Below are 26,896 nucleotides of genomic sequence, written 5' to 3' on the forward strand. Positions count from 1 at the left end.
AAGAAGCTGATTGGTTTTATTATCTCTTTGATTTAGTTATTAATGACATTTCTTTAATAGAGGCATAAAAGAAGAAAACATTGCATAAATAGGTTTAAAAAAAGAAATGTCACAAACTTTTACAACAAGACTGAAAAGGAAAAGTTTCCCCTCAAAGTCTTTCTTCTTTAAACAAACTGTCACGGAGTATTTCTAGTTAGTATTGGTCTTACAAATATGATTTTCTTTACTTTAAATAATTTAATCCTGTTTTTCTACCTTCCCTATCTCTACCTCATTTGTAAAAAGGCAGATGAAGTAAAAACTCAGAAAATAACTGTTTGAAACTAACAAACTAACAAAAATAATAAATGCGTCTATCTGCTTTCCTAGTTAGATAAAACCCAGAACCTCTTATTAAAAGTAGCATACACGTGTGAGTTAATCCAATATAAAATGCTCCTCAGAACAGTAGTGTCATGGTTGGATGCACTGCTATATAAAAAATGCAAAAATTCACTGAAATCTAAAGCAAAACAACTTAATTTACTTAGCTGACCTGCTCATCTCTTTGTCTCCACTCTTGCCAATTTTCTTCTCGTGAATCCTTCTGTACTGGGTTTGGTAATGAAAGCTCATGTTGAGCATTACAAAGAGCATGGGAGGATTTCTGTGGAATTTTCTTAAAAGCAAGATTCCTGAGCTATGGAAAAAACAAAAAAAATATATTAAATTCAGTTTACCAATACTGGGATACTAATGATTTTTTTGGAAGTTAAGAAATCAATATTTTTATACTTCTAAATATTCATTATGCTAACTCACAAAGTCACTATGTGAACTTTTGTAATCTTTGTAGAATTTCACCAGCTTGAGAAAATTTTGGTGGATTTCTAGATGAAATGATTAGTAAGTAAAAATGGATTATACTCTATTATACCATCATTTGAACCAATGTAATAATCCTGGTTTACTAAAGGGTTTATAGGAATAGCGAACAGGATAACAAGTATGCTTTTAAAATACAAAACAATAAGGTTCAATAAGATTAAACTTTAATGGCTTATAAATTTAAAAGTTTAAATAGTGAGAGAAGATAGCTTGAGGAACTCTAGCAACTACTTTGCTAGTCATGAAAAATACAGAGCCTACAACTAGCAATATATGGTTAGGAAAATACTTTAATTGGTTACAACAGTCCAGTGGGGAAAGAGGACAAATCAAAAAGGTCTGTCTTAGGTGATACAGATTGCTCTACATTAGTAAGTTTGAGGAACTTTAAAATATGATGACAAGAGACAGAGCAGTTCAAACATTCATGCCCCATGATTATTTCATTATAGATGTCTGCCATTTACATTTAATGTAGAATAATGAGCTTCTAATGCAGCAGACATTAGCGTCTACCCTAACAATGTTTGCAAGGTAAAAAGTTCCAGTGAGAACAGATGCTAATTTTGTTCCTCTTATATTGTAAAGACTGTATCAGTTTCCCCTGTATCTCTAAAAGGGAAAAAAAAAACCCCAAAACTTGTGATCTAATAGCTTTAAAGATTTCTCCAATAAAAGCAATGGATACGTTTTTCAAAAAATACAGGGCTTAGCCCACAAAGTAACATAATGAATTAAAACTGTACTGGTCAAGCCACTCCCAACAGTAAGAATAATCTGAGACACAGAGGTTGAAACAGGGAGAAAAGTACTGAGAGGCTATTATGGATTAAATTGTATTGCCTCAAAAAATATGTTGTAGGCCTAACTCTTGCTGTCTGTGAATATGACCTCATTTAGAAAAAGGATCTTTGCAAATATAGTCAAGTTAAGGTTAAACTGAATTAGGCTGGGCCCTAGTGAATGAAAGGTATAGACAAAGATATACGAAGCCAAGAACACTGAAGACTGACAGCTACGATAAGAAGCTAGGAAGAGGAGAGAGGAAAGGAAGGATTCTACTCAGAAAGAGCCTGGTCCTGTTAACACCATGGTTAGAACTTCCAGCCTCTACAACTGTTAAGAGAATACATTTCTGTTGGTTTAAGTTACCCAGCTTGTGGTATTTTGTTACAGAAGTCCTAAGAAACCAATGAAGAGGCTTTAAATCAAGGATCAACAATTTAACACAGACTATTCTGCAGGAGGGAGTGATGAGATACAAATACTGCTTTAAGTAGGTGGTTTCTGCTGTGGGAAAGCCAGAGTAGAGGAGATGCTGTTAAGAGATGAAGCCATGGCAGGTTCAGTGCTGATTACAGAAAATAGACTGATAGAACTATAGCTACGCAAGTGGGAAGGGAGGATCCTCAGGCTCATTCTCAGTAATGCAATGTAAACCCCACTATTACCTTATTTTCTGTTGCCCCAAATCATCTTTAATTCCAAAAAGAAAATGGTAGGCAATCAACAGTTCTCTAACTGGACTTCTGAAAGGTTATACAGTGAGAAAAATGTCTTTTAAAAAAGTGACCCTGTGTGGCAAAATTTTAAAGAGGTACTCAGAAAGCAATGGTGATGGAAATTAACAAATTAAAAAGGCTTTTTCACAGTCTTGGGATATTATAAAATGAATATAGAGAGGAAAAAAACACTTTTACACTTCTCTTATTCAGTGATAGAGAAAGGTCCTTATATACCTTCGGCTCTACTAAAAGACAAACACAGGCTAGAGTTGTTTTTCAGTATTTTTTTTTCTTTTTAATATAAATTTATTTATTTTAATTGGAGGTTAATTACTTTCCAATATTGTATTGGTTTTGCCATACCTCAACATGAATCTGCCACAGGTACACACGTATTCCCCATCCTGAACCCCCCTCCCTCCCAGTATTTCTTTTAAAAATAAATGGGCACATTACATGTTGGTCATATAACTCATGCTAGGAGTATTTAGGGGAGAAGGCTCTGTCATAAGAAACAGATGACAAATGCATAAAAATGTATGCATTTCAAGGCTAGTCATAGGATTATTATCTATAATAATAAAAAAAAATGGGAAACCTAAATGTTTATCACAATAGTCTGATTAAGTAAACTATGACAAAGCCACATACTTTTAAATAATGTGGACTCATTTAAAATAATGTTGATTTTTATTTACTCACATGGAAAACTGATCATGCTAATTTTTAAAAAGCCAGTTACAAAAGTCTATTATATAATCTAATTTCATTTAAGTTAAATATGAATGTAGATATATATGTGTACATGTCTATATATTCAAAAAACATATGTATGTGTACAGAAAACATATCAAAATATTAATTTGTTATATCTCTAGTTAAAGTCACTAGAGAATAAATATTTTTATTTTATATTCACAGTTGATGTTTTTAAAAAATATTTTTTATTTTATATTCAGAAATGATCTTTGTTCCAAGACTTCCTGTGTTTTTCAGGAACTTTTTGGAATGAGCACATAAGCTTCCATAGACCAGGAAAAGAAAGGCATTCAATATGTTCATTACATTAGACTTCAAATACACACAAATTCATGTATTTATATGTATATTATAGTCATCATTACCAAGTACCTATGGACCACGAACTGTGGATACATGGATCAACAAGATAGTAACTGTCCTCCTCATGCTTACAATCTACTGGGAAAGCAGACGTGAAATAATTATAATTGCTACCTCATTTGCTTCACTCTGCTGCTGTTCCTTCTTTTTTCTTCTTTTCTCTCTTTTTTTCTCATTTGTAGTTGATTTATTTGTTTGAGACTTTCCAGTATTTCGACCTTTGCCTTTTCCAGGCTCAGAATCAGAACCACTGCCACTATCCACTTGCAACAAGGCAAAACGAGAGGCAGTAGTGGGGACAGAACTAAGTACAGCTGAGGCCATTGTAAAAATTTTTCTTTCAAAATACTTCTGTCAAGAATAATTCCTGTGGGAAGGGGAAAAGGCAGATGAGTAAACACAGTAAAATCTGTTTTAGGTTTCAAAACAAACAGAAATACACACACACTTCTGACACTGGATTTAGTAACATTTGCATTCATACCCACAGTCCTACTGGCAATAACATACTTTTTAAACTTAAGTAAACAACATAAAATGTATAATATAAAACAAAAAATCATATACTGAGATTTCACAATTATTACAAGGCTGCTGCTGCTGCTGCTGCTAAGTCGCTTCAGTCGTGTCCGACTATCCATACAGTTTCCAAAATCAGTGACTTTCCTCTTTCTTTTAAATACGCCACCATATATCTATGAAGTACATCCTAAGTCTGCCATAATTCGTACATACATTTATGGAGAACATCCTAAATCAATAGTTTATTAATATAATGAAAAAGTACATATATCATTTTTCACTGCACTAGAGACCACTGGTCCTGCTGCTGCTGCTGCTGCTGCTGCTGCTAAGTCGCTTCAGTCGTGTCCGACTCTGTGCAACCCCATAGACAGCAGCCCACCAGGCTCCCCTATCCCTGGGATTCTCCAGGCAAGAACACCGGAGTGGGTTGCCATTTCCTTCTCCAATGCATGAAAGTGAGAAATCAAAGTGAAGTTGCTCAGTCGTGTCCAACCCTGAGCGACCCCATGGACTGCAGCCCACCAGGCTCCTCCGTCCATGGGATTCTCCAGGCAAGAGTACTGGAGTGGGGTGCCACTGCCTTCTCCCACCACTGGTCCTACTACATGCTTACCCTCAACTTTGAAGACAGGGAAAAAGGAATAGGAAAGGAAGAACATTCTTATCATATACAAATTCTGCCTTAAGTTTGATTCTAGAGTGACAGCAAAATAGAGAACTTACCCTGGAGAAGGAAATGGCAACCCACTCCAGTATCTTGCCTGGGAAATCCCATGGACAGAGGAGCCTGGAAGGCTATAGTCCACGGGGTCGCAAGAGTCGGTCAGACACAACTTAGCAATTAAACCAACGCCACCACCACACAGGCAAAACCTGAAAATATTCATAACCAACAGAACCACACATCAAGAATTACTGAAGGAGGTTCTTTAGGTTACAGGGAAAATCATCCCAGATAGAAATGTGGCTCTTCACAATAGACAGAATAATACTGGAAATAGTAACTACATTGGTTAAGTTCATAAAATTTTCTTCTATATAAATGTCCCTAAAGCATGACTATGGAGAAGGCGATGGCACCCCACTCCAGTACTCTTGCCTAGAAAATCCCATAGATGGAGGAGCCTGGTGGGCTGCAGTCCATGGGGTTGTAAAGGTCGGACATGACTGAGCGACTTCACTTTTACTTTTCACTTTCATGCACTGGAGAAGGAAATGGCAACCCACTCCAGTGTTCTTGCCTGGAGAATCCCAGGGACGGCAGAGCCTGATGGGCTGCCATCTATGGGGTCGCACAGAGTCGGACACGACTGAAGCAACTTAGCAGCAGCAGCAACAAAGCATGACTATTATAACCAAAATTATTATATATATATATAAATTATATATGTAAAATTTAAACTATGTAATATATAAATTATATAATATAAAAACATATTATAACAAAAATAGCATATATTGTTTTTATAATTATACATGTAAAAATAAAATGTGTTACCTCAATAGTATAAAAAAGAGAACTTAAATTCTTTCAACCAAAGGAAACTGTTCAAAATCACCTTCTACCATCTTTTTAGTTAATTAATCTCAGTGCACCCTCTTTCAGTTTTTTATTCTTTGACTGTAGCTAATTCACGGAGAAGGCAATGGCAACCTACTCCAGTACTCTGGCCTGGAAAATCCCATGGACAGAGGGGCCTGGTGGGATGCAGTCCATGGGGTCGCGAAGAGTCGGACATGAATGAGCGACTTCACTTTTTTCACTTTCATGCATTGGAGAAGGAAATGGCAACCCACTCTGGTGTTCTTGCCTGGAGAATCCCAGGGACGGGGGAGCCTGATGGGCTGCCATCTATGGGGTTGCACAGAGTTGGACACGACTGAAGTGACTTAGCAGCAGCAGCAGCTAATTCACAATGCTGTGCTAGTTTCAAGTGTACAGGGAAATGATTCAGTTATTTATATACATGTATATATTTTTACTCAATTATTTATGCTTCTGAACTGTGGTGTTGGAGAAGACTCTTGAGAGTCCCTTGGACTGCAATGAGATCCAACCAGTCCATTCTGAAGGAGATCAGCCCTGGGATTTCTTTGGAAGGAATGATGCTAAAGCTGAAACTCCAGTACTTTGGCCACCTCATGAGAAGAGTTGACTCACTGGAAAAGACTCTGATGCTGGGAGGGATTGGGGGCAGGAGGAGAAGGGGATGACAGAGGATGAGATGGCTGGATGGCATCACTGACTCGATGGACATGAGTCTGAGTGAACTCCGGGAGCTGGTGATGGACAGGGAGGCCTGGCATGCTGCGATTCATGGGGTCGCAAAGAGTCGGACGCGACTGAGAGACTAAACTGAACTGATATACATATATTATTTATGGGGCTTCCTGGTGGCTCAGTGCTAAAGAATCCACCTGACAACACAGGAGATGCTGGGCCAATCCCCATGTCAGGAAGATCCCCTGGAGAAGGAAATGGCAACCCACTCCAGTTTTATTGCCTGGGAAATATTGTAAACAGTGCCCAATGTTCACAGCAGCACTATTAACAATAGCCAAGACATGGAAACAACCTAAATGTCCATCAACAGATGAATAGCTAAAGAAGATGTATGTGTGTGTATAGACTTGTGTAATCCAAGTCATCTGTTTGTGATATACAAACACAATGGAGTAATACTCATCCATAAAAGAGAATGAAATAATGCCATTTGTAACAACATGGACCTACATATGATCACATTAAGTGAAGTAAATATGACAAAGACAAGTATCACATAAATCACTTATATGTGAAACTAAAAATATAAAATACAAATGAATTTATTAACAAAACAGAAATAGACTCATAGACATAGAAAATGAACTCATACTTACCACAGGTGATAGAAGGGGTGAGGGGAAGATTAAATTAGTTTGGGATGAACATATTCACACTATGATATATAAAACAGGTAAACAACAAGCACCTACTGTATAGCAGAGGGAACTATATTCAATCTGTAAACAATGCTGCTATGAAAACTGGGTGCCTTCATGGATTACAGCTTTGTCATGGCGTAGTGGCTTGCATAACTCAATAAAGCTATGAGCCATGCTGTGCAGGGCTACCCAAGATGGAAGGGTCATAGTGAAAAGTTCTGACAACATGTGGTCCACTGGAGGAGGATATGGCAAATCATTACTGACTCAAGAAGCCCATGAACAGTATGAAAAGGCAAAAATACATGACACCAGAAGATGAGCCCCCCAGGCCAGAAGGTGTCCAATACACTACTGGGGAAGAGTAGAGGGCAATTACTAACAGCTCCAGAAAGAATGAAGTGGCTGGGTCAAAAAGGAAACAATGCTCAGTTGTGGATGTATTTGGTGATGAAAGTAAAGTCTGACATTGTAAAGAACAACACTGCATAGGAACCTGGAATGTTAGGTCCATGAATCAAGGTAAATTGGACATGGTCAAGCAGGAGATGGCAAGAGTGAACATCGCCATCTTAGGAAATCAGTGAACTAAAATGGACAGGAATGAGCAAATTTAATTCAGATAACCACTACATCTACTACTCTGGGCAAGAATCCCTTAGAAGAAGAGTATCCCTCATCGTCAACAGAAGAATCTGAAATGCAGTACTTGGGTGCAATCTTATAAATGACAGAGTGATCTGAAATCATTTCCAAGGCAAACCACACATATTCACACTATGATATATGAAACAGGTAAACAACAAGCACCTACTGTATAGCAGAGGGAACTATATTCAACCTGTAAACAATGCTGCTATGAAAACAGCAAATGGCAACCCACTCCAGTGTTCTTGCCTGGAGAATCCCAGGGACGGGGGAGCCTGGTGGGCTGCCATCTCTGGGGTCACACAGAGTCGGACACGACTGAAGTGACTAAGCAGCCCAGTTTCATTGAGTTATGCAAGCCACTACGCCACGACAAAGCTGTAATCCATGAAGGCACCCAGTCTTCATAGCAGCATTGTTTATAGATTGACTATAGTTCCCTCTGCTATACAGTAGGTGCTTGTTGTTTACCTGTTTTATATATCATAGTGTGAATATGTTCATCCCAAACTCATTTAATCTTCCCCTCACCCGTTCTATCAACATCACAGTAATCCCAAGTCTATGCCCCAACCACTGATGCCAAAGAAGTTGAAGCTGACCAGTTCTATGAAGACCTATAAGATCTTCTAGAATTAACACCAAAAAAGATGAAAGATGTCCTTTTCATCATTGGGATCAGAAGGCAAAAGTAGGAAGTCAACAGATACCCAGAATAACAGTCAAGTTTGGTCTTGGAGTACAAAATGAAGCAGGGCAAAGGCTAACAGAGTTTTGTTAAGAGAAGACGCTGGTCACAGCAACCCCCCTTTTCCAACCCAAAGGATGTCTCTTCACATGGACACCATCGGATAGTTAATAATGAAAACAGACTGATTACGTTTTCTTTGCAGCCAAAGATGGAGAAGCTCTATACAGTCAGTGAAAACAAGACCTGGAGCTGGCTGTGGCTCAGATCAAATTTCAGGCTTAAAATGAAGCAAGTAGGGGAAACCACCAGGCCATTCAGGTATGACCTAAATCAAATCCCTTATAACAATATAATGGAGGTGATGAATAGATTTAAGGGATTAGATCTGGTAGAGACAGTGACTGAAGAACAATGGACAGAGGTTCAGTAGGCAGTGATCAAAACCATCCCAAACAAAAAGAAATGCAAGAAGGCAGGGTGGTTGTCTCAGGAGGCCTTACAAATCACTGAGGAAAGAAGAGAAGCAAAAAGCAAGGGAGGAAGGAGAAGATATCCAAATTAATGCCGAGTTACAGAGAACAGCAAGGAAAGGTAAGAAGGCCTTCCCAAGTGAACAATGCAAAGAAACAGAGGAAAACAATACAAGGGAAAGACTAGAGATATCAAGAAAATTCCTTCTTTCTCTTCAAGAAAGCTGAATATATCAAGGGAACATTTCATGCAAAGATGGCCACAATAAAGGACAGAAATGGTATGGACCTAACAGAAGCAGAAGATATTAAGAAGAAGTGGCAAGAAGACACAGAAGAACTATACAAAAAAGATCATCATGAGCCAGACAACCACAACGGTGTGACCACTCACCCAGAGCCAGACATTTTGGAGTGTGAAGTCAAGTGGGCCCTAGAAAGCATCACTACGAACAAAGCTAGTGGAGGTGATGGAATTCCACCTGAGCTTTTTCAAATCCTAAAAGATGATGCTGTGAAAGTGCTGTACTCAATATGCCAGCAAATCTGGAAAACTCAGCAGTGGCCACAGGATGGGAAAAGGTCAGTTTTCATTCCAATCCCAAAGAAAGGCAATGCCAAAGAATTCTCAAACTACTGCATAATTGCACTCATCTCACATGCTAGTAAAGCAATGCTCAAAATTCTCCAAACCAGACTTCAATGGTACATGAACTGAGAACTTCCAGATGTTCAAGCTGGATTTAGAAAAGGCAGAGGAACCAGATATCAAATTGCCAACATCCGATGGATCATAGCAAATGCGAGAGAATTCCAGGAAAACATCTGCTTTTGCTTCACTGACTGCACTACAGCCTTTGACTGTGTGGATCACAACAAAGTGTGGAAAATTCTTTAAGAGATGAGAATACAAGACTACCTTACCTGACTCCTGAGAAACCTATATACACGTCAAGAAGAAACAGAACCAGTCATGGAAAAAGTGACTGGTTCCAAATTGGGAAAGGAGTACGACAAGGCTGTATGTTGTCATCCTGCTTATTTAATTTATATGTGAAGTACATCATCCAATATGACAGGCTGGATGAATCAGAAGCTGGAATCAAGATTGCGGGGAGAAATATCAACAAACTCAGATATGCAGATGATACCACTCTAATGGAAGAAAACGAAGAGGAATTAGAGAGCCTCCTTATGAGCGTGAAAGAGGAGAGTGAAAAAGGTGACTTGAAGCTCTACATTCAAAAAACTAAGATCATGGAATCCAGTTCCATCACTTCATGGCAAACAGAAGCAAAAAAACTGGAAGTAGTGACAGATTTTATTTTCTTGGGCTCCCAATCACTGTGGACAGTGACTGCGGCCATGAAATTAAAAGATGCTTGCTCCTTGGAAGGAAAGCTATGACAAATCTACACAATGTATTAAAAAAAAAGACATCACTTTGCTGACAAAGGACTATCTAGTCAAAGATATGGTTTTTCCAGTAGTCATGTATGGATGTGAGAGCTGGACCATAAAGAAGGTTGAGCACCAAAGAACTGATACATTTGAATTGTGGTGCTGGAGAAGACTCTTGAGAGTCCCTTGGACAGCAAGGAGATCAAACCAGTCAATCCTAAAGGATGCCAACCCTGAATATTCCTTTGAAGGACTCCTGCTGAAGCTGAAACTCCAATACTTTGGCCACCTGATGTGAAGAGCTGACTCACTGGAAAGACCCTGATGCTGGGAAAGACTGAAGGCAAAAGGGGAAGGGGGTAGCAGAGGATGATATGGTTAGATAGCACCAGTGGACATGAGTTAGCATCAATGGACTGACCCAATGGACATGAGTTTGAGCAAACTCTGCGAGACAGTGGAAGACAAAGGAGCCTGGCTTGCTGCAGTCCATGGGGTTGCAAATAATCAGACATGACTCAGCAACTGAACACAACAACAAATTAACACGGGGGTACACACAGCTTTTTGAATTAAAGTTTTCTCTGGATAAATGCCCAGGAGTGGGATTGCTGGATCATATAGTAGTAACTCTGTTTTTAGTTTTTTAAGGAGCCTCCGTACTGTTCTCCACAGTGGCTGCACCAATTCATATTCCCACCAACAACATAAAAGTGTTCTTTTCTCCACACCTTCTCCAGTATTTATTATTTGTAGATTTTTTTTAGATGACAGTCATTCTGACTGGTGTGAGATGATACCTCATTGCAGTTTTGATCTGCATTTCCCTAATAACTGCTGCTGCTGCTGCTGCTAAGTTGCTTCAGTCGTGTCCGACTCTGTGTGACCCCATAGACGGCAGTCCACTGGGCTCCCCTGTCCCTGGGATTCTCCAGGCAAGAACACTGGAGTGGGTTGCCATTTCCTTCTCCAATGCATGAAAGTGAAAAGGGAAAGTGAAGTCACTCAGTCGTGTCCAACCCTGAGCGACCCCATGGACTGCAGCCTACCAGGCTCCTCTGCCCATGGGATTTTCCAGGCAAGAGTACTGGAGTGGGGTGCCATTGCCTTCTCCGCCCTAATAACTAGGCATATTGAACATCTTTTCATGTGCCTGTAGGCCATCTGTATGTTATCTTTGAAGAAATGTCCATTTAGGTCTTCTGCCTATTTTCTGATTGGGTTGCCTTTTTGATATCAAGCTGTATGAGCTCTTTATATATTTTAGAAATTAATCCCTTATTGGTATCTTTCAGCTTTTAAAGAAATTTTTAAACTTATGATATCAAAGGTCCTCTAATAAAAGAATATATATATAATTGAATCATTTTATTTACACTAGAAACTAACACAACACTGTAAATCACCTATACAATAAAAATTTTTTTAAAAAGGTCCTCTAGTAATATCTAACCTAAACCCTTTGGCTTTACAGATGAGACAACTGGTACTTAGACTGGTTAAGCCACCCTGCAAGTTACTGTTGAAGTCAGGACCAGAAATTAGATTTGCTTACACTCTGAAGTTTCTAAGAAGCCTTATAACTACTAGAAGACTTAAGTACTCTCAGTTCAAAAGAAACAGATTTTCTTAATTGTGAAATTCATAAATGTTTTACTTTGAAATGTATTGAATATATAACTGAATAAAATATTAAGTTTAAAAAACTAAAGGAACACTCTAAGCAACCAGCACAGAGATTAATGAAATGTTAACCCACCCTATGGGTCTCCCCAATAGCATCCCCCTAACACCCAACCTGTTCAAAGATAAGTTATTATCCTGATTTGTGTGTTACTTATTCCTTTTTCTTTATAGTTTTATCATGTCTGCCTTGAGCCACAGTGCTCACACCTAAACGAGCTACTGTTATTTCCACAATATCCTACTGCTCACCCAGGACACCCTACTTATTCATTGCAGAAGGAGACTGTTTAAAAGTGTGAATACCAGGAGGTAAGGATCAAGGTACATTTTGAAAGCTAACCACACACTATGGTTATCATGTTTTCACCCCCCAGGAGGAAACAAAAATGAGAATCATATATTCAATGTTCTATCTTAACCTAACAATCCAGAAAATTATTTAGAAATTTTTCAGTTTTTTGTTAAACAATGAGGGAAAATCAAAAGAAGAGCTGATATTTAAAGATGCCATCTAATAGTTACGAAATCAAAGTATTTTTATTATAAGATCATGTTAATACCTATTGTTCCTATGCCCAGAAATAAATGAATTAAGATAAAATACCACAGCATACAGAGATGACATTACACCAATAAAATTAAGACATATTTTTAGGCTTAACTCTTTCCCACAAACTTGAGAATTAAGACTTTGTAAGTTATTAAAAGGAAGAAAATACTAAAAAATGAAAAGAAATTTTCAGACTCAAAAATATTATAGAAAACATTAATTCTGCTTCCACTTCAACATGCCACGTTAAAATCCTGCCAAGTTTTAGTAGTTCTGACCACTTTAGGTACACTAATCCTACACAGTTGTTCTACAACTACTGTATTTAATTTTAACTCTTGCAACTATAAATTGCATATGATAGCTATTCAAAAATATTCACTGCCCCTCCCTGAAAAAGAATTATGTATCACTCTCATGTTGAATGCAGACATGGCCAATGTGACTTACCAGTGAAATGTAAGCTTTAAAAGCCGAGCATAGTGAGCTATGTTTTTTCTCTGCTTCTGTTACTGCAGAAGCATATGCTTAGATGAAGTCTCCATCAGTCAAGTCTGATGGAGTCTGAAACTACAATGAAAAAAATCTCCTTACTAACCTGTAATGGATATGTAGCTTGAGTAGGAAAGCAACTTTGCTTCTTTAAGCTGCTGAGGTTTTCAGGTTGTCACTGCAATATTATCTAACTTTATCATCACTAATAGCTTACACAAATACACTTCCTCTCCAATTTAGGACTGATACCAAAACTGAATTTCATTATCTGGATTGTCCTGCATGAGTGAAATGTTCACAGACATTCTAAACATCTCTTACAAGCTCACAGAAATTGTTTTTCTTTGAAATGAAAAGAAAAACGTTTTTGGCCTTCAGAATTTGCCGTTGAGCCACTGAAAAGAGTCAAAGACCTAAAGATTTTATCTAACATACTACATGAGGAGAATACCAGTGTACCTGAAACCCAAGAATCACAGTAGTGACCATGTCTTAAATAGTGGACATATGTGACAAGCAACAAATGTTTCCTGAATGAATGAGAAGAAATAATAAAAGTGAAAAGAAAGCATTAGAATACATTATGTTAACTGAGAAAAGAATCAGTGATAAACACTCAAAATAACTTTTTCTGATGAGGCAGCTACCTATGCTACACCTTAGCAACCCATGTGCTTAACTAATGAAAGGTATATGGAAATGGGGAAATGTTCATCTTGTTTGGTCAGGGGCTACAGATGGGAGAAGAGAAGAGTGGTAGCCACCTGTACTAGACTTTATATAATAGTAAAACTAAAGGCAAAAAATAGTTCTACTTAGCAGCTGAGGGAGTAAAGGGATGGGACAATTGGAAGGGCTGATCAACTGTATCATAAGTTCTACTTTTAAAAAAAAAGTGATAAACAGACAACACATCAACCCCCTCATTAGTCATGAGAGGAATCTATATATCAAAAATGTATATACCATACACTAACCAATACTTCACAAGTGGAAGAGGGGTGAAATGTAAACTTTAAATGAACAAAGGGAATAAAAATAATCCCCAGTTTGTAAACATGTTAGTTGTTTACATACCAAAAAGAATGAGATGCATGGGGCTACCCATGATGCCTATCTTCCTTTCTATAGTTTTCATTATTTTCCCAAATAGTCTACAATGATTTTCTATAAGAAAAGAAAAAATCTCATCTTGAAAAGGAAAAATGGCTATCTATACCCAAATTCAAAAAAGAAAACATAATATAATCAATGCAATATTGATTTTTCTGCCCTGCGTCAAAACTTAGAAAGCGCAACTACAGGTCAGAATTAACAATGACATGCCTCAGGTCCCTTATGTTAGTGACAGAGAAGACAAATGACAGAAAGCAATTGTTAAAGACTGTGTTGCATGTCTTTAAGAGAACACTGCCTTCATTAACAAATTTTTCTGAATTTACAAAAGAAAAAAATCATGTCATATAATCCAGGAATTCATTTGAAACTACTTTTTAAAAATCTTAGAGAGACAAATAAGCAGACCACAAAAACATCAGACTTTTAAAGATACTATTTCAGGGAAAGGGCTTCTTGTGAGCGTAGGGTTAGAGGTCTTGTGTCCTACACGTCTGCATCTCCACCTATAGTCATATCAAAGAGATACTTAGGTAAACAGATGCAAACGGAGCTCTTCTCCCTCCCCCATGTTCCCGTTCTTTCTCTACCACATAGTCTTTAAAATCCAGGTATTCAAATGCTCAGACATTTATATACATACACTTAAATAACATGGAGATAATTAAGGTACACAAAACAAAAATATAGTAGACATCTACTAAGTTACCTACATTGGTCAGTCTATGAATGTAATGGCTAGTGTTCTATGTTAAACAGTTACACATTACTAAAATACTACACAAATCAGTTTTTTTGGTCCAGAAATGTAATATCATTTTCTGTTTATCCCTCTTCCTGTTGAGTTTTCTTTTAAAAATAATGTAAAGGCTAATTTAAGTAGTTGAAGGAAGACAAAAGTTCACAAGATAACTTAAAAACAAATGCACAATAAATTTACAAATATAAATATGCAGGCAACTCATCACATGAAGTGCAATATTTTATACTTTCTTAATGAACACCATTAGTAAAAACTATTTATTCCTCTATACTTGAAATTGCAGTAATATCAAATTACAGAAAGTCTCCACTTTATACTCAGTACTAGAAAAAAATTACTTAATATTAGAACATATGTTAGATTTTCAAAAGCAACTGTCCTTCCTCAGACATTGTACTCCACCAAAACAATTATTTAGGACTTCCTTGGTGGCAGAGTAGATAAGAATCTGTCTGCCAACGCAGGACACACGGGTTCAATCCCTGGTCTGGGAAGATTCCGCATGCCACATAGCAGCTAAGCCTGCGCACCGCAACTGCTGAGCTGGAGCACCTGGAGCCCGTGCTCCACGACACAAGAAGCCACCACAATGAGAAGCCTGAGCATTGCAACTAGGGAGTAGCCCCGGCTCACCACAAGCAGAGAAAGCCTGTGCACAACAATGAAGACCCAGCATAGCCAAAAATAAATAAACAACAACAAAAAAACTACTTAAAACTTCCTGACCACACATTTAATTTTACTTGTTTATAGCTTTTTGCTATGCCTTTTGCCTAAAATGCCCTATATCTCTTCCACTTACAACCTGTATTGGGTTGGCCACAAAGTTTTTTTTGTGTGGTTTTTCCATAAGATCTTACAGAAAAACCTAAAGGAACTTTTTGGCCTACCCAGTATTTGTTCCCCAAAATCTTGCTCAGGTGCTAGCATCTCTAAAATGCTTCTTCTAACCTGCCTGTTTAATCATTTCCTCCTCTGCAATATTTCTGTACTCTATATTTATTACTGGATAGATTTAATTAAAATTATGTTTATTGTGCCCAGCTCTTTATAATCCTGATTTCAATATCCTGAAAGGCAAGGGCCTCTTTTTTCCATCCCCAAGAAAAATCACAGGACCTGGCACACAAAAGATACGTTTATTGAATTTGTTTTTTTAAAAAATATTTACATTCCTCAAGTACACAGCTATCTACACATTCAAAGACCTGCTCTAAAATAGAATGCAGCAAAATGCAAAGTGCACTAGAGATAATCCTCAATTCCCAAAATGCAAATGTGAGTTAATAGTGGTTATTAGCAGTTCAAAGTTGCTTCATTGTTAAGTGCCATTCTACTAACTCATCATCACCACAACTAATTTCGTTTAGAAGGTATATTTATTTAGGAAACAGAACTGGTTTTAAAGCATTAATTTAAAAGAACTAGAATACACCAGGAGCTTAAGTAAATACGTTTTTTAAATGAATAGCCTAAACTGCAAGAAGCAGGTTTTATAAATGGTTTTATAAATGGCTGAGCCTCTTGGGTTCCCCTACCAAAGTTCTGAGAAAAAGTGCCACTATGATATCATTCTTTTCGGCTATGATCATTCTAGGGTCAAGAAAGATGGTAGCAGTAGCCATCCTTCAGTCTAGGGAACCATAATTAGGGCACTTCAAAACTGATATATGTATAAGCTCCTCTATCAAGAAAGATATCCCTTTTTACAAAAACGATAGTGATCTTCCACTAACATAACTAACCAGTAAGCCTGCTGAAAAAAGAAATGAATACAGTGTGGTCTCACTGAAAAGTAGCTTAGATTTTAAAAAACAAAAGCCATAAAATGAAATGGCACTGAGTATGAGTGACTTAATATCTGGTGAAAATTTTTTATTGTATTTTTTTCATGTTCTGTTCCTCAAATAACGCCAACTACACAATATCTTTCACTTTGGCGTCTTATAAACTAAGGTTCACAACCAGTAAGTGCCAGGAACATACCCAAACTTTGCTCTCAACGAACTTAATACAAACTTTTTTTTTCTTCATAGTTCAATACTGTCTCCCGTCTCTAACCTGCAGCATCTAATTTCTGTGGATTGAAAAAGCTAAGCAAAAAGTACAAGCAAGTACCGACTGAGGAACTAAGGAATTCTCCCATGAATAAAGCACACGTATTTTCATTAGTCCCAATGATCTCTTACTGCTCAACTTCTGAATTCTTCACTATAGAGTGAAGCCACCTGATTGATGTCTTATAGCTAAGTTTGTTGTTACCAAGTATGACATCATCTTCCGTTAATCAGGATCTGACTAATGTGAGCTTATGTGTTATAAACTTGTTGAGAAAAAAAAAATCTGTATTTCTACAGATTTTTTTACATTTTTAATTGCCACGAAGTTTAATATTCTTATAGCTGGCAAGTAAAATTTATTAAACTGACGATTCAGGTTACACTTACAAGCACGTTTACTATGTAAAGAAGCAGATAATAATGAAAAGTGTAGAGAATATTTCAGTGGCTGTCCAGTAGAGGAAAGACTATTTTTCTCATTAGTGCTTCTAATGAAAGCCATAGCACTTACTCAATTGGAGACTCTAGGTAAAGTTAAAAATGAAAAATCTAAAAGAAGTTGGAGAGAAAACACAATTTAATAAGCCATTTACTGTTCAATATCGACCAAGATCCCTAAGTGTTAGTAATGACAAAATTTCTGGAAGACTGCTTATTACAAACAATAACTGCAAAAAAAATAAAAAAATTCAAAACCCTTCTCTTTTTTCAATAGCTAGCGGGAGAAGGAGGAGCACTTTATTCAAGAAGTAATTTACTATACCTCATGCATGAACGAAAGCCAAATTTCACCCATAGGCTGTTAACCGATGCTCCCAAACTTACTCGCGCAAAGTACAAACGAGAAAGAAACAGGACTGGGAGAGACCGAACTCTGGCAAAGAAGCGGTTTCAAAACCTGCAACGGAGAAAAACAGCGAGTCGGGTCGTTGCTCCAGAAATTTCCGAGCGCCTGGCTTCCCGGGAGGGAGAGCGATGCCCGCGGCGGGGAGGGGGCGGCGGCACCTGTCACTCGGCGGCCCCGCGACCGCGGTCGACCCCTGGCCGGGCCCCCGCGGCGTCTCGGGAGGCGCAGGCACCGCCGGTGCGCCCGGGCCTGGGGTTGGCGCGGGTCTCTCTCCGCCGCCCCCGAGCTGGGCGCCGAGGGCCTTCCTGAGGAGCGGCCCTCCCGCGCACTCTGACCAGTGGCTCCGGCCAGCGGGGCCCGTCGCCTCAGGCCGAGTCCCCAACGGCCGAGCCGGGGCGCCCGGAGCTGCGCGGCCGGGCCGCCACCACTGCCTCAGGGGCGCCGAAGCTGACCCCCCACGAGGCGGCCCGCCCTCCGCGTACTCACCGGGCCTCCCCGGCCGCCGGCTCGGTCCTCCTCTCCCTCCTCCCCCCGCCGCCGCCGCCGCCGCCGCTCCGCGGCTCCCGGGGCGGCCGCACTGGGCGTTGGGACTGCGCTGGGTCAAGTGTCGGGGGCAGGGGCGGGCTCGCACGGGGCAGGGGTCGCGCGGCAGCCCCGCGAGCGGGCGCCGAGCACTAACGGGCCCCGGGGCGTCGCGCCGGGCGGACGGCAGCCGGGAGCGCGGCTGCGGGCCGCGGTGAGGGGCGGAGAGAGCGCGGCCGTGAGCCGAGGGCGGGAGGGAAGTCCCGGCTGAGGGGGCGGTGTGAGAGCCGCGGGGCGGAGCGGGGGAGGGGCCTGGGGCGCCCGCCGCCGCGCGCTGGGGTTTGTTTATTTTCTCGGTTGGTTGCGGCGCTAGCGCGTGGGTAGAGGTTCGCCGGTGACGTGAGCGCCCAGAGTTGGGGGAAAGGACCAGAACCACCTGCTGGAGAAGGGGAGCTACGGGGGCCGGGCAGGGTCCAAACGTCTCACGTAGGCGGCGGCGCAGCGGTCTTCTGGGTTACCGGGAAGGGGAGAGCTTTCCCAGAGTGGGAGGAGGGAGGTCTCCCGAGAGAATAGGACTCCAGGCCATTACCCCGCAGGTCGGCGGCTTCACCTGCATCGCGGAGAACAGAGAGCCCTGCCGTGGAAGGAGGCCCGGGGAACATGGGGGCCCGAATTCCCAGCCGTTCGGGGGCCCGACCTTCGGTCGGTTAAGTAGGGATGGTCCTGCAAACAGGATTTGAATAGAAAGGCTGCATCAGCTCTCTGCAAGGAAAATAACGAACATGGATTAATTCGTTCTCTGTAGAGTTATCTCCCTTAGTGTTCCATCAAGTAGTAGGATTCCCGTTGTCCAAGCCAAGTTAAGCGACTTAGCCAAAGCCTCACGTCTAATAAATGGCAGAGCAGGAACCCAACTGTCCTGACTTCGTATTCTCTGCTGCTTACCGTTGCACACGTTATCTTCCTAAATCACTTTGATTTCAACTAATAGTAGACGCCCGCTTAGGTAAGACGCTGCGGGGTTACAGAGGGAAGTTGAAGATGTTATCCTTGCCTTCAGAATAAGGGATAAAACCGTTATAATAAAAGATAAATCATGATAGGTGCCACGAGAAAAATAGAGTACTGCAGAATATCAGGGAACTGCTCAGACCTGTCTGGGAATGAAGAAAGAAAGGCAGTAAGGAGGAAACGGCATTTGGGATTGACCTTGAAGGACATAGGGATGGTTTTACAACAAGAAGAGATAACATGAGAACATATGTGAAGGTGAATCAGTGAAAGTCGTGTTAAGGAAAAGCAAATGATAACATTCTAGGGCATGTTGAGAAGTGGCAGACAGCGAGGAGAATGGGGCCTGGAATGCTAAATGGAAGAATTTGTATTTAAAACATTACTTCGTTTTCGTGGTTTAAAAGATTGGAGGTTTACAACAGGGACCTAGTGTGTAGCGCATGAAACTCTACTTAATGTTATGTGACAGCCTGGAGGGGAGCGGGGTTTGGGGAAGAGTGGATACACGTATATATATGGCTGAATCCCTTCCTTGTTCACCTGAAAGTATCACAACAGTGTTAATCGGCTATACCCCAATACAAAATAAGTTAAAAGTAAATAAATAAAAGACTGGAGGTTTAAAACTTTGCTTTGCTTTCACCTCTCTGTAACTGGATACAGAAATTAGAGGTGAGACAATGGTCAGATAAACTTGCAATAGGCCAGGTAAAAGGTATTGATAAATCTGGACTAAAAGGTAAAGGCAGGAGAAATTTTAAAAGAGCTTGGCTAAAAGGTAATGTGGAAGCAGAATCTACAGAATTTGGCAATTGATTGATTGGTTTTCTAGTAAGAGGGGATAGCATAACATGCATGAAGGAAAAAGAGAAAAATAAAAGGTATTGGAGGGTTTGAGTTTGGAGATAATTATATAAGATAGAAAAAAGACAATTATCAGTAGAACAGAAACTACTTTTTGAGAGATCAGTTTAGACTTGGACATTTAAAGGTCTGAGAGGTTGTTGAGTCAGTCAAATAGAGGTAGACAACTAAGAAGTTAGATGTAATTTTTTGAAGTCAGGGAAAGAGGGTCGAAGTAGAAGATAGTTTGGGAAGTTCAGCCTAGCAGTGATAACAGTGTGAGAGAAGAGAACAAAGGACAGAATCTTGAAGAACATTGTCTTTAGAACCTTGTGGTCAATGGGCCAGCAGCGCTGGTTGTCACCAGGAGGTTTGTTGGAAAGGTGGAATCTCAGACCTGCTGAATCGGGTCTTTGATTTAACAAGAACCCCAAGTGATTGTATCACCTTGAAGTTTAAGAAGCTCAGACCTGGACGAGAAAAGCCAACAAATAAAGAAGGGATTTCATCTAGATAGAGAAGTCAACAAAGAAAGAGAGGAGGAAGTGGGAGGAGAACCAGAGTAACACAGAATCACCAAAGCAAGATACACTGGAGTTTCACAAAGACAGGGCCAGGAAGGAGTGTTGATCACAACATCCAAAACCACGGAGGTGAAAGAAGCACCAGGAAAGAAGGTATGTTTGAATTTGTGATTAGGTGATATAGTCATTATGACCATGTTGTTCTGAAAGCTTGGACACCCGCCCCTTTGGGAACAGCCTGGAAATATAATCCCTCCAGTCTCCATATGTATGGGACATCCTGAAGTAGTCTTGTGGATTTGATAGCGAGACAAAGCAGACATTCTTTTCTAGCTGCTTCTATTTTCTCAGTGAAATAGGAAACAACATCATTTTAGGAGACTGCTATTTGTCCATCACAGTGTATGCTCTCATTCTTCCTGGGCACAGAGACTTTTTTTCTCAGGCTTTCTTTCAGTTGGGTATGGTCAAATGTGAAGTTATTGCTACTGGAATGTGAGCAGAGATGATGTGGGCTACTTCCAGGCCACTATGCCTCCTTCATTCATTTTTTTCCTTCCTGCCAGCTAGATTATGCAGATGACTACAAGACCCCGGGATTGGCAGACAGTAAGAAAGAAGGTGTAGAGATGAAGAAGAGTTGCCCATTGACCTGGAATATCCACTCTGGATTATTATTTGAGCAAGATACAAATTTCTATTGAGTGGGAGCTATAACATTTTTGTTTGTTACAGCAGTTTAGCATATTCTGGTTCGTGTAGTTATTAACTGAAAGTAGTGAGGGGGGTTAATGGGGAAGGGGGAGAGGAAGAGAGGTGAAAAACTAGTCTGTGAGTGTGGGAAAGGGAATTGAGAGAAGCACGGTAAGGTTTCCAGGCACTACTAAGGGCCCACATGAATCTGTAATGAGATCAGTCAGTATAGTGAGGGCTTCCCTGGTGACTTAGACAGTAAAGAATCTGCCTATAGTGCAGGAGACCCAGGGTTGATCCCTGGGTCAGGAAGATACCCTGGAGAAGGGAATGGCTACCAATCCAGTATTCTTGCTTGAAGAATTCCATGGACAGAGGAGCCTGGTGGGCTACAGTCATGAAATAAGTCAGTATGATTGCACATTTTTCTCCAGCCAGATTTGGTTGCTCATGTGCAGGCACTGACTAGGCAGTCCGATTACCCAGGCCTGAGATTTGGTCAGGCAAGTATGATGGGGAGAAATGGGCAAAGGGTAGTTGAAGGTAGATGCAAAGGAGGCATTCCAATTTCAGACATGGTAAGAAGGAAGGATTTGGGAGGGAAAGGTGGAGAACTGAGAGCGGTGGGGAACTGTGAAAAGGTGAGAGAGTGAGTGGAATGGATTTCTCATCAGGTTGAAGAATTGCTGGGCTTTAGGTACCATAGAGAATGACCTGAAAAAAGAAGAGATGGATTGGAGAGTAGTTAGCTTGAAATTAAAATTAGAAGTAATGACAAGGTATAGGGAATGACCGTAAGAGTGGGTACCTGAGATAGCAGAGGGCAAAGATCATTCCAAGAGAGGTGAAGGAATTGAGAGGCAGTAAGGATTTGAAAGATATATCTATATCTTGCAAAGAATTATCTGCAGAAGTGACAATGGAGTTGGAGTATGAGTAGCCTTGGAGAGAGTGATAGTGAACCTTGTCCAAAAATCTACAAAGAATGAAGAGCTGAATTCTCTGAGTTAGGATGTTCAAGGCCATCAGTGCTTTAAGATATTAAACTCTGGCAGTTATGTTTCGTTTACCCAAGCGTTTTAGTGTTGTGTTACTAATGTGGGATTTGTAATTGCTTCTCTTTGACCCCTCAGATTACAGACGGTAACTGCTTTCTTTAAGAGGAAAGGCCCATCTGTCTGTATTATAAAATAAACACATGCCAGGATTTCCAGTTTAAATGACTCTGCTTTAGAATTTGTCATAAATTACTCTCTTCTACCTCCAACATGTATTTCAAATAGACACTTCAAAAGTGATGCTAGCCTTGCCACAACAAATAATGTGCTGTCTATGAGAAAAACCTCAGCTATAGCTTAAGTTACCAATAAGTATGGATTGACCAGAGACCTGACAAGTTGAAAATAAGATTTCCTGTAGTTTAGAAATGATGTACCACATTATATAGCATAGGTGCTCTGGAGTCAGACTGCTAGGTGTTGAATCACAGAATCCATCTCAGGGTTATTGTGAAGATAAAATATTAATATGTATATATATATAATACAAATAAGCATTTAAAAGACGGTTTAGGGATTTCCCTGGTGGTCTAGTGGTTAAGACTTCATACTTCCAATGCAGATGTGACCCCTGACTAGGGAACTAAGATCCTGCATGCTGTACAGCACAGCCAAAAAAAATTTTTTTTAAAGGACCATTTAGCACATATTAAGCATTCAATAAAATTTAGGTGTTTTATTATACTTATATCTAAGTCTTATAGAACTGCCTATAGTCATACTTGGACTTTTCTTACTTAGAAAAGATGTTCATTACATCTATGATGTTAATGGTAAGGAGACTTCTGGTTAAGCATGGTTCATTATCACACATTTTTCTTTTCTCAGTACAGATACCTCATTAAAATAAAAGAGAAGGGATTTTATTTTTTTTTAAGAGAAGGGATTTTAAAATAGGTATAAACCCATAAAGACAAAGCAAACAGGAAAAGAGATCCCTGCTGAAGAAGGATGTCAACAAACTTAGGAACATGGAAACAGATGGATGAGTGATAACTAGTTTACCCAAACTGAGAAATTTAGTACCTAAGCTTTTGGGAGGGGTTTGAGCCAGCCAAGGTGAACCTTTTCACATCCCGGACCCTGGAAAGGCTCTGAAACTAGAGCTGCCCCCACGTCTGAAAGCAGTAGACTGGGCCTGAAAATGAGAATGTATTATGAAAGTTTTGTATTATGTATTATTGTGAAGAACAGTGGGATCCTTCTTACCCCCAGTCCATATCTCCACTCCCTGCTGCCTTAACTCTGCATTCAGGAAGTTTGCTTTCTGGAGGGTTTGACTCAGAACTCCTCTGGATACCAGGCAGAGCTGAGGGCAGGAGTGACTCACGCCTTAGAAAAGCAGAATTAAATGAAGTTGTGCATATTGAATTAGGAGACATATTCCCATCACCCCACCCCCACCAGTTTCTTTTCCAAATTCAGATTCGTGCTGTGATACTGTCAGGGAATTAGAAGCTTCCTCTGGGTGGAGAACCAACAGGTCACAAGAAAAGGCACACAAATACTGATAATTGAGAATGGAGAATATGGCTCTTCACCTCTTTACAGTGAAGCCCAACAGTAGACAAGTCCTAGTCCCACCCGCAGAGACTTTCATCAACTTTTAATCATCTTATTCTTAAACATGGGTGGAGTCAAGGGTCTCCAGCTATTTGAAGACATCCCTTTACATGAAAGAGACTGAAATGAACAAACAGGAGAAAGAAAGAAAAATAGAAAAAGGCAGAGAGAGAGGCAGAGAAAAAAGGAAAGAAGAAAAAAGAAAAGAAAGGAAATAGAACCAATGCAGGGAGCAGAAAAAGATGTTAAAGCAAAAATTTTCTTTGCATGTGCTCAGTAATCTACTAGAGAGAGGTGTGTGCCAAGTTGCTTCAGTCATGCCCCACTCTTTGTGACCCTATGGACTGTACTCCTCTGTTCGTAGGATTCTACAGTCAAAAATATTGGGATGGGTTGCCTTGCCCTCTTCTAGGGGATCTTCCCAGCACAAGGATCAAACCCGCATCTCTTACGTCCGTTGCATTGGTGGTAGGGTTCTTTACCACTAGCACCACCTCGGAAGCCCCACGGAGAGGTACCTCATCAAAATGAGGGTATAAACCAAGAAAACCTACCTGGTTTTCCTTTTAACCAGTAGCACCAGCAAAGGAGAAAGTAGAGAGAATTCCTGAGATAAAGGTGAAGGGAAGTTCGAGGATGACAACTGTGGAGCCAACCTGGAGCGCAAACCATCTGCTCTGACACAGAGAATGGAGGGTTCCAGAAGGGATGTCTCCAGGAGAAAAAACAAAGCAGTGGCAACCGAAGCCCCACACACACCATGATCAGTTTCCTAACGTGTGTGAACCTTATGTTTCACAGCTCTGGTGGAACATAGATGAAATGGTGATACATCTAGAGAAAACTAAGCAACCCAGGAAAGAAGGGACTATAAATTCCAGAGAAAACAAAACAAGTGTGGTGGACTGTATGACTGTTTGAGAATACCTGATGTTACTTCCCTGGAGGAGAATTATACTTCCCTACCCACTGATGTCAGACCTGGCAGTGTGAATTATGGTGGCTAAGGAAATAGGATCACAGGTGAATGTGTCACTTCGGGGCAGAAGCATTAGAGCCCTGTCTCTCGGCCTGCCACAAGGTAGACACTTGTTAGAGGCTGTCTCTGGCCGTCAGAGTCCCAGGTGCTGACACTCTAGCGTGAACTGCAGCTGGCCTGCTGCTGACATGCAGTGTACATGAGAAGTTACCCTTTATTGTTGTAGGCCACCGAGGTTTTTGTGGTAGTTTGTTAATGCAGCATTACTAACCTCTCTTGACTGATAGAACATGGGATGCGGTGGACAATGTATAAAATAGGGGTTAAACATATACAGTAAACACTGAACAATATGATATATGTATACTGGGAAATTAGGAAATGGCATAAAATGGCTAAAATGGAACAACTAAGACATGGCAGTCGAAGGATGCTCTTTAGAAACATGGAGTTAAATAGCAGGACAGCAGTCTCCTCTGGGAAGTGGGCATCAGAGTGATGGCCAATGAAACAGGGCCTTCTGTTTCTTGTATGAACCTTGTAATTATATGACTCAAACCGTATCACTGTCACATTGAAAAAATTAAAATTACATTTCTTTAAGAAAAAATTAATGCCAAGCGAGAAGAGGGAAAGGTTGTAGTTTTATTGTTTTTAATTCAGTTAAATTGTCTGATCATGAATCATCCCACAGTAATATTAAGATTGTGAGTAGAACTACTCCTGATTAATACTTTTAAAAAATACCTTTTCCAGGAGAATTAAATAAATCAAAGCACTAAAGGCTAAACTTTCTCATTCCACCTTCACACTGCCCGCTACAAAACTGAAATGTTAATATGGCTTTGATAGTATTTTGACTCAGCTACCTTTTTCCCTTGCCCTTACTGTGGTGTTATTTATAGTGTACTATTTATATGAAGTCAAATGTCACTAACTTGAAAAATGACCTACATGAATATGGAATTGTGTCATGAAAGGCTATTTTATACTTCAAATATAATTTTTAAAATACCCTCTCTCACACTAGACCCCCCAAAAATGTATTTTCCTCAGGAGCTTTGCTTGAAATCAATGTAATATATAAATACAGACATAGATATCACCTACTAGTTATTTGCAAATAATTAGTTCTACACTCACTGCAGATGGTGATTGCAGCCATGAAATTAAACGCTTGCTCCTTGGAGGGAAAGTTATGATCAACCTAGACAGGATATTAAAAAGCAGAGACATTACTTCGCCAACAAAGATCCATCTAGTCAAGGCTATGGTTTTTCCAGTAGTCATGGATGGATGTGAAAGTTGGACTATAAAGAAAGCTAAGTGCCAAGGAATTGATGCTTTTGAACTGTGGCGTTGGAGAAGACGCTTGAGAGTCCCTTGGACTGCAAGGAGATCCAACCAGTCCATCCTAAAGGAGATCAGTCCTGGGTGTTCATTGGAGGGACTGATGTTGAAGCTGAAACTCCAATACTTTGGCCACCTGATGCGGAGAGCTGACTCATTGGAAAAGACCCTGATGCTGGGAAAAATTGAGGGCAGGAGGAGAAGGGGACAACAGAGGATGAGATGGTTGGATGGCATCACTGACACAATGGACATGGGTTTGGGTGGACTCCGGGAGTTAGTGATGGGACAGGGAGGCCTGGTGTGCTGTGGTTCATGGGGTCGCAAAGAGTTGGACATGACTGAGTGACTGAACCGAACTAAATGGGTTTTAAACTCTCTTCTGGTGTTTTGTACATCATCTATACTGTCTACAGAAAAAAGATTTGGGGCAGCAAATTAAACCAGTCCAATTGCTGTGTAAACTGCACAGAATAAATGCAACAGGCTTTCCATAGCCTTTCAATTCTTTGGTATGGTCCTTCAGTGATTTCAGCCACCTTCCTATCCTCAGCTCCAGCCATCCCTTACATCCAGTGCTAAATTCAGTCACTCAGCAGACCCTTATTTGGAGTCTCCAATATACTAGGACAATTACTTCTCTGCTTACAGTTCCCTGAGTATATGATCATGTCTT

The 26,896-nt window shown here is 40.2% G+C and overlaps 1 protein-coding gene and 1 long non-coding RNA gene across 5 annotated transcripts in view; one reads left to right on the forward strand and one right to left on the reverse strand.

The window, feature by feature from the left end:
* The window catches only part of GKAP1 (G kinase anchoring protein 1), an 86,828-nt gene extending 68,529 nt beyond the window's left edge, over positions 1-18,299 (reverse strand). For 3 of the 4 annotated variants that reach the window (XM_055578913.1, XM_055578909.1, XM_055578911.1), the window contains exons 1-4: positions 18,161-18,299; positions 17,591-17,725; positions 3,612-3,864; positions 539-682 (exon numbers count right to left, since the gene is read on the reverse strand). In XM_055578913.1, coding sequence (XP_055434888.1) covers positions 539-682; positions 3,612-3,821 — 354 coding nt within the window. In that variant the 5' untranslated portion in view covers positions 3,822-3,864; positions 17,591-17,725; positions 18,161-18,299. The remainder of the gene's footprint in view (positions 1-538; positions 683-3,611; positions 3,865-17,590; positions 17,726-18,160) is intronic. The other variant, XM_055578910.1, reaches the window with a different exon arrangement.
* A 2,313-nt stretch (positions 18,300-20,612) lies between these two features.
* Positions 20,613-26,896, forward strand: part of LOC129650449 (uncharacterized) — a 39,331-nt gene continuing 33,047 nt past the window's right edge. Inside the window, exon 1 of the long non-coding RNA XR_008713773.1 lies at positions 20,613-20,730. This is a non-coding gene — a long non-coding RNA (uncharacterized LOC129650449). The remainder of the gene's footprint in view (positions 20,731-26,896) is intronic.

Source organism: Bubalus kerabau, chromosome 4, assembly GCF_029407905.1.
Source record: "Bubalus kerabau isolate K-KA32 ecotype Philippines breed swamp buffalo chromosome 4, PCC_UOA_SB_1v2, whole genome shotgun sequence".
In the NCBI taxonomy this organism is placed as follows: Eukaryota; Metazoa; Chordata; class Mammalia; order Artiodactyla; family Bovidae; genus Bubalus; species Bubalus kerabau.